Consider the following 8,635-nt stretch of genomic DNA (forward strand, 5'->3'; position numbering starts at 1 on the left):
CTTTGCGCGGCCGCCACCGGTACCACGTGATCAATTTTCCATCCTAATTAACCGACATTACGGATACGATGTGCGGGCTGAGTCTGATGTATGTAACTGGCCCGTTGCGTATACACGAGACTCGGCACGGAGTCACGCAGATTTAACTCAATTAAGGCTTAGTTGGCGAGTGTTGCAAAGACGCGTCTGATTCCGGGAAAGACACGATGACACTCCCTTACCTGTTACGAACTGAAATACATCGTTACGTAGTCGCATATAAAAAATACTTATCGCGTAACGCATTACGTTACCCGATCACATAGGGATAGAATCTGTACATTACGCGCGTCATATATAAATTACAATTATTTCATCTTTTTATTTATACAGAAAACATATAGATAGAAACAAGATTGATCACGCGAGCTTATCCTTTAAAGGTTTTTAAGTAACGAAAGAGATTTGCGCGAAACGCAAACACGTGCATTTTGTTCAATATATTTTTCTTCCTTTTATAAAAATATACGGAACATAAGCGGTGTATAAATAGCTTACGTAACTTGTTTGCACAACCTTGTGTCGCGAAAGTATATATATATAAAAAAGAAAGAACACATACCCAACGAAGCACGTTCGTTGCATTTGCAACGTTTGCTTATGTCGTAACAAATACGTATAAAATAACTTAGTCTAGAGAATTTTCTTAAAGATTCTTATCTAACTTCGAAATAAATACATCTATACAGAGATGAACGAGTGCACAGAGTTCACCCGGGAAAATCTCCGTTCTTTTTCATCTTCGTCGCGCAATTTCGTCAGAGAATCCTCTTCGCCGTCGGGCGCGTCGAGCGCGACTTGATCAATTACAGGCGCTTTTTCATCTTGCCTAATCTCATCACGCATCTGGCAGGTACTTTTTAATAGCACTGGTCCGCGTTTTCGCGTTTGGACGGTATCCGGCGCCGTAGATGCGACCGTAAGGCGCAGTTCGTAATAGCGTTATACTTATACATGCCGAAACATGATTTTCGTATAAAAGGACACGGACATTTTGCGGGACCAACGCTGTCGGTTTAGACGCATCTGTTCGAGCCGGCGAACGTTGCGTTCATTGTCAATCGAGAAGTTTGACTGATAGAGACAGCGGCGTGACCCGGGTCTCGATGGTGGCTGTACGCATCGGCGCCTAGAACGAAAATAGAGATTTTCGTGGAACTTGTAGCTGTCGAAAGTCCGAAATCTCGACGTCTTGAAAGCTCAGATATTTTTCTCAAACGTCTTTGCGCTTGCTTCAAACATTGCTGTAGCTGTGATTATTTATGCTTTCTTTATTTCTTTACGAAAGCAACAATGTGCGATCACTGTTATATTAATCGCGCGTGGGAGCATGCGGATGCAGAACGGTGTGGGAGGATTTACTTATCAATCCATACACGAGATAACAAATTACCATTACGATCATGCGATAAACGTCTGTTACATGAAGTCGGAGGGTTAAAGAGGACCGGCAGGGCTATTATGAAAACGGTGAAAATGGAATCTCTGGCATACGCGACGACCGGAAGTTCCATGGTTGTATTGATGGGCCTTAGAAGAGGATAGGACTGAAGCTTTGCCTAGAAATACAGGCAACAGGCAACTGTTAATTTAAATGTATTAGTAGGAAACAAATATATGAACTGAAAGCAAAGTGTTGCAGCTTATTAATTTCTATAGAAAGATACATGATTTATGGAAATCTCCTTCTTTTTCTAATGCAAGTGGTATAGATTCGTTCTTGCCTTCGTAAGGTATATTGTATTAAATATATCTATTGCAATTGCATGGACAAACGTGGAACGTGTTAACGACACGTAGAGCGCGGATAATCGAATTAATGTGACGATTACACGAATTCGTCCTGAATCGAGTTCCATTTCACGCTCAAACTGACTGTGGATTTTATTAACCCTGGCTGCAAGATCGTTACGCGTGTCGAATATCTAAATCTTTTATGCAAAACTTTGTCGATTAAACAATTCGTGATTTTTATATGAAATGTTATACGTAACGAAGTTAATGATTTCGCGCTAGAAGCTTCATTGAGAATTTGCGCCGTTATATCCGTTCAAGATATAGACACTTACCTTGTTTCTTTGGCGTATATTGAAGATACCGTAGATGATGGGATTCACGCTGGAGTTGGTGCACGCGAAGAAGAAAAGAGCTCTCTGAATGCGTGGGTCGACTTCGAGGGCCGACGGTCGATCGATCCAGTACCTGTTTGCACGCGTTCGCCGATAAAGATCATAGAATTCAGTAGCGAGGAGTTTATCAATCTGGGATGCTACCCAGCAAAAACACCAAGTAACATGCAACTTTATTTTTCTCTTTCGTAAGACAAAATTTGCGTAGGTATCTGTGACCGTGAACGTCGGTCATGTCAAAGTCTGTTCCAGTATCGCGATTAACTTTTTAATCGACGGGAAAAATACTGCGGAAATTTAAAAGTAATCGCAGACTCACCAAACGCTCATCACGTAGTAAGGACTCCAGCAGATAAGGAAAACGGCGATAATGGTTATCGTCATTTTTAAAGTGCGCACTCGCGCTCGACTTAAGAAACCGCTCGAGGAACGACGTATTCTGTCTGCAAAGAATCCCTGTTTAATGTATCGCAATCGCGCGCATTATTTCATTCATTACCGAGTATTGAACAACATACCATTAAATTTGTATTTGTAAATAAAATCAGAAATAGCGATATTACACACTTTCCAAATAATTTTTTGCGTTTTTACAACGCGATAAATTACATTCGGCCGTACCTTCGTTCCTCTCCTTGGATCTACGGCATATCTCCATGAAAATACTGGTATAAGTGTAGAATATTACGATCAGGGGGAACCAATACATCACCACCATGCCGAACAGACTGTACGAAACTTCGTGCATGTACGATGGAAAGATATTGAACGTTATACATTGGGTATAACAGGTATGATTCGGATGCGTCTCGAGATGGAACACCAACATCTACGAGGGAACGAGACATACGCTGTTTAACGACATTCACGAAGCGAAAAATGCCCATTTCATGCTTGTTTTGTATAAAAGTTAGTGCACCTGTGGCAGGGAACAAAGTACGGAACCAATCCACGCGAGCATCAGCAGTATCTTCCCTTTCCTGTGAACATCTAGTATCTGGAGGGGTCGCATCACGGCGTAATATCTGAAAGACGCAGCTACGTGAACGCGCAGTCTTATGTGCGATCATCTTAAATATCGCAAATCGTGTTAACATTAAAATGTTCGATCAACCGAAGAAAGGAAATGCGTCGTGGAATGATCGCGATTATACGGTATCGTTGTGCCGACCTGTCTATGCTTATGCAGACTATTACGAAGGATGAAAGGTACAGGCCGAACGTCCGGAAGAAAGCCATTATGCGACACATCGCGTCTCCCGCCTCCCAGGACACTGTGCTCGCCCATCCGATTTCGAACGGCATCATCAGGAATGTCACCTGGACGATGATAAAGATAACGACACGTCTCGTGTTAGTTTAATTAATCAAATTAAATCGCAAGCCGAACGATCATTTTATCGTAATTAAGTTATTTTGCGCGTCCGAGTTGTTTTACTTACAAAGAGGTCAGCGATCGACAGGTGCATCACGAGGTTCTGTATCCGGGACTTGGACTTTCGTTTCTTTATTATGGTCAGCACGGAAATATTTCCAATGGCCGATATCACCATGAGGATGCTGTAAGTGATTATCGTCACCAAGTGGCCGTCGTTGAAGCGCAACTCGATTGGCAGTTCCGCGTGAGCCGTGTCGTTGCACTTGAGGCTCTCCTCGTCCTCGGTCTCGCCTAATTGCATTATGTTCCCCATGTCGTTGAAGATCAAATTATCAATCATCTGAAATTGTCACATTTCGATCGTGTTAAAAGAGATATTTTTCGCAACACTTATTTCCCTGTTTTAATTGCAACAAAATATTTCTCCCTACTCTAAATTTTATAAAATAATGAAAGAAATGTTGAAGAATAATGTAATATAAAACTTATAATATCTGCTACAACGTGAATTCGAGAGATATCTAATGCTCACACTTTTAGCTCGGAAAGTTTGGGAAATAATAGATCGGACTAATGCATCTAGAGAGAGTCTGTTCCAGCAAAATACGCAACAATCGCAGCGGAAGCAATTAGTCGAAACGAATGTTTGCCAGATCGTGTTTATTTGTGTTTAGCCTTTAACGCAGCGGACAAGGTTACATCACGTTCAAAGGGTTGCATTGCATTGAGAAGCGATTTGCGATTCAATATAAAATATAAAGTATGGATAAACGCGGTCAAAAAGAAAAGAAATAAGATTTAGATATAAAAAAATCTCTTAAATATTTATTTTTTCATCATTGTCAATAAATAAATTAACGTTCTTTTCTATCTGCTATATTTTATTCGTAAACATAATTTAATTTTGCCGCAAAAATCTTTCATCTTCCAAAATCAACTTCTGTGTTTAGTTATCCGTAAAAAAAGATATTAAAATATAAAATAGATACCTAATGCTCCAAAAAGAAAAATAATTTTCAAACAGAAATATGCTTTACGAGGCGTTTATATCATTTTGTTGTTCTTACGCGAAAAATCGAGGGTGGAAACCTCTTTCACGTTGCAATGTTTCGTGCTGAATGACCACGTAAGTCTTGATTTACATCGTAAATCAGCGTGGCAAAGCGTACCGAGTGCAAAACAATATATTTCACGACATCCGTCAATCGCGATCTACTCGTAATCGTTTTGCCCCTGCGCACTATTGACAATGAACCCTCATCGTGCGGGGTGCGTTATAATACTGATTCGTTTTACTTCTCGCTGACATACCGAGGCTTCAGCGCAGGTCCGAGCGTGTCGTATATTGAGGCTCGAATTAGTCCGCTACCTTTTGTACAACTGTTTTACGAACTGTTATGGCGCTCTGAGAACTGGCTAAGGCCGCGCCCGAGTCGTTTTATTATATTAAGAAGCGAAAAATAAGACGGGAGATTAGAGAAAGCGAACCCCTATCTCTTATACAATTCCGCACTGCTGCGCAAATCTTGATATTAAAACACCAATGTGGATCGCGTTCCAAAGTACCAAATCCGCCTTACATCTTACATCATACGTTAAACATGAGCAGAAATACGGAACTAAACTTCGGCCCCGAGACACAAAGTGCATCGGGGGAACACGTTAAGATATCATTAACGAGTTGTTTTTCTTCAGTTAATTTAATGAACTTCGTTTTAATCGTGGCGGGCGTTTTTTTTTCGGGATTCAAGCGATATAATTACGCTTGTTTTAGTAGAATTAATGCACTTATACTATGCCGTGAGGATATACGTAGATGCCGCAGGAAAGTGATTGAAAAACATTATTAAGTATATAAACATTATTAAGTATATAAACATTATTAAGCGTAATATCATCCACACAAGGTCGGCGCGAGGTTTAAAGTAAAATTATAAATGCAGAATATTGTTACTCGATTTCAGAGCATATATTTTCTGAAAAGATTCAATGATTTTTAATACGTACGACGCAGAATGTGCCGAGTCCATATAAAGCGAAACGATGAGAGATTTCAATATGTCAGGGGGAAAAGTAATTTTCCTCGGCGGATGCCGATAATTGTCTCGCGACCCTTATCTGGATTCTCGTTATTTTCACAATATATCGCAGGCGCGAATGCGCGGACGAGATTGATATACGGCGCTAACTGATCTGCCTCGATTTCGGTTTGGAATAATCGCGATTGTTTAAGCAATTTTATTTCGCGAAAAAAGAAGAACAGCGTACGATGTTTTCGTCCAAGAGCGCCTTGATTAGATTAGACCTTAGGAGCTTTGTTTACACGAGATTAAGTAGGTCGAGCAGCGAAAGCGCATGTTTAAGCTTGTAACAAAATTATGTTAGTAATTATGTGTCAAGTAACTCGACAGTTATATAGAGGATATTTATTAATTTATAACGGATTTTGTATGACGTAAAACGACGGGCGCAGGATGTGGTTCTATCGAATAAGGTCGTTTGATATAACTCAATTAAGAATCCTCCCTCGTATGAACTCACGTATCGACGTATCGATATAATGTAATTCGTCGGGCAATGAAACCTGATTAATGTTCCGCGTATTTGGGACGTAATTGCGCGAGTAATATTGAAAGATACCGAATTATAAAGAAGAAATTACTTAAAAATCAAGTGTGTTTGTCGTAAAAAAAATAGGAGAGCGGAAGCGAATCGATATGGGCATGATTTATCATTCCCGAAATTGAGGAAAGTCATTTCTAATGAGAGCGTCTCTGAGAATAATTCGCTGTTATTTGTTTTCGCGAAACAGTGAATAACTGCGATATGACAAAACGACGTCAACGGCGTCTGTGACGATTTGCTCCTAACAAGTGATGATAGATAACTACGACGCGAAGTCAATACGATTTACGTACAACTTTTCCTTCGGCTTCTCTTGGAGATATTTCTAGCTTTTACTTGTATTTCCAGCAAATATAAAAAAGAAACACTATCTCCAAGATCTGATTTTTGTCAAAAAATTGTACGTATACGTACATAAATCGTATGTCTCTTTCGATGAGAGAAAAGAGAAGAATCACCAAATAATTTTAATTTGATATAAACAACTCCTTACTTGATGTAATCTCGCAGCTTCGTTATAACTTCAACTTATTCTTGTCCGTTAACTTTTGACGTTCCTCTAACTCCAGATTTCAAATTGTAAACCGCAATTTACAACTTTTAATAATTATGACTGGCAATGTAAGATTAATATTGTTCCGTCGCGTTGGTGCAAAGTGTCGATTGGCTTTCAACAAATTGCGATTGTTAATTGATTCAGCACAGCTTCTTCGTGGAAATGTGAACTTCTGCCACGATTATCTCATTCTCGCGAATAATCCGGAAAAAAGCGCGCACCGTCTCACCCTCGCGCGAGTGCACCTGCGACAATCGCGAGCGCGTATTCTCCACGTGCGTGGCCTCAATCTGTTTTCTTAAACTGGGATGACTGGGATTATCGCGTACGCTGGTCGTACACATCGGTTCGACAGCCGAGAAAAAATCTCGTATCGCGGCGAGACGCAAAAAAAATGGGGCAGAAAAAAAGGAGAGGCGAGTTTATCGGTCACCTTCTACGTCGCGGTCGGACGCGCCGTAGTCGGGTATCGGCGACTTTCGCGTAACGCGGGGGGATGCGATCGCGTATGCGGATGATGCTGCACGTGATCGACGGCTGCCAGACGACGGAATTCGGCACCAGTATAATTAAGCGCGCGATGATCAACGCGGGACTGCCGATCCCGCGGAATGCTCGCGATTTACCCGCCAATACTTAGGTCAGCGTCAAGGGTCAAGTGTCAAATCTTTGCTGATAAGACTAACGTGCCGTCGGTCGAGCACACAACCGGAGTGTAACCGGAGTGACGACTCGTGGCGGAGGAGGCAGAGAGACCAAGCGTGAATGAATCGTACGCGGATATAGGTACATGGATATTTAGGGAAACGAAAATATATCTTCGGAGGTTTCATTGTAGATTCTCATAGATGTTAGTTAACGCTATCATTTCTCACTGGCTTTCTAACGACAATGTTACAGTATTTCTAACAACGAAAATAAAGTATCTTGCGTTGCAAGACTTTAAGAAACTTACGAAAGTTGTACACACATTTAAATCTCTTTTATCACAATTTAGTTTTTACTTTAATTTTTACTTAAGTCTTTACTTTCAACTTTATATATGCTGAAATACTATTGTACAGAGGTCAAAGACAACAGGATTGCAATTACGATGTTACAGTAACGTTGAAATAGTTAACGTGATAGTAAGTCAAATCATGTGAATGAGCTACATGTATAAACTCGGCGCTGATTCGAAGCTAATGGAATGGCACATTCCATTAGCTTCGAAATTTCCATCTTGTGTAACTTGCTTCCCGTCAAAACAGCTTAGTATAAGTCTAAAACGTTCATAATGGGAGGTGCTAACAATCGCAAAGATTAGCTAAATGTCGCTGACCGCTTGCAGGAAAATTTTCTACCCTAAACGCATTAAATCAGCACATGAAGTATACGTGAACATGAATAACGATAAGATAAAAAAGAAGAATAAAAAAATAGTATGACGCAAATTGAAGTCTAAAGTTAGAGTTAAAATTCAGAGCATTTGCCGTGTGATGTAACGCATTCACATCACAAACAGAAGTTAGAGTTAAAATCCAGAGCATTCACCGTGTGTGATGTAATAATTAATGCAAAAAAACTTGGGGCTGCTAAACCAAGTATGACTGAAATCTTAAACAAATAAATATGATAAGCCTGTACGATACGTATAGGTATGTCATGTTCCGGTTTAAATTAAAACATTATTTTGTCTGCATTATCTTATTATATCTGAAATCTAGCAGCGCCAAGTTTTTTGCATTAATTTTTTTTTAAATTAATTATTACATATATATTGATATCTTTTATTATCTTGGTGGGTTTAAAAATGTATAATTTTTACTCCACATTGAAAGAAAAAAGATAGACTCTGAACTAGTGCAGCCAGTTCAGCAATAGAAAACAGAATCTCGAATCTTTATACGCAAAAATCAAATTCTAATC

General features: G+C 39.9%; 1 protein-coding gene across 4 annotated transcripts; it reads right to left on the reverse strand.

Moving 5' to 3' along the window:
* Positions 1-335: 335 nt before the first annotated feature.
* Positions 336-7,704, reverse strand: LOC112466208 (gonadotropin-releasing hormone II receptor). 4 transcript variants are annotated; one of them, XM_025034164.1, is made up of 9 exons: positions 6,665-7,704; positions 3,611-3,886; positions 3,340-3,488; positions 3,088-3,193; positions 2,790-2,997; positions 2,488-2,611; positions 2,109-2,241; positions 1,433-1,598; positions 336-1,168 (listed from the first exon to the last, which is right to left on the reverse strand). In XM_025034164.1, exons 2-9 carry the CDS (start codon positions 3,884-3,886, stop codon positions 1,056-1,058), a joined length of 1,275 nt encoding a protein of 424 aa, XP_024889932.1. In that variant the 5' UTR covers positions 6,665-7,704; the 3' UTR covers positions 336-1,055. The 4 variants fall into 4 exon arrangements, with proteins under 4 accessions (XP_024889932.1, XP_024889929.1, XP_024889930.1 ...); XM_025034161.1 differs by lacking the exon at positions 1,433-1,598 and having other exon boundaries at positions 6,665-7,334; XM_025034162.1 differs by lacking the exons at positions 1,433-1,598; positions 6,665-7,704 and adding an exon at positions 4,858-5,151.
* Positions 7,705-8,635: the final 931 nt, after the last annotated feature.

This window comes from Temnothorax curvispinosus, unplaced genomic scaffold, assembly GCF_003070985.1.
Source record: "Temnothorax curvispinosus isolate PA1 unplaced genomic scaffold, ASM307098v1 QBEX01016001.1, whole genome shotgun sequence".
Taxonomy (NCBI): Eukaryota; Metazoa; Arthropoda; class Insecta; order Hymenoptera; family Formicidae; genus Temnothorax; species Temnothorax curvispinosus.

Excerpts from the sequence above, each read along its gene's own strand:
- LOC112466208 (XM_025034164.1), bottom strand. The coding sequence starts at position 3,886 with ATGATTGATAATTTGATCTTCAACGACATGGGGAACATAATGCAATTA. Across the intron at positions 2,998-3,087 it reads TACTTTGTTCCCTGCCACAG|ATGTTGGTGTTCCATCTCGA; the intron begins GTGCACTAACTT and ends GTTCCCTCGTAG. Across the intron at positions 1,599-2,108 it reads ATATACGCCAAAGAAACAAG|GCAAAGCTTCAGTCCTATCC; the intron begins GTAAGTGTCTAT and ends CTGTATTTCTAG.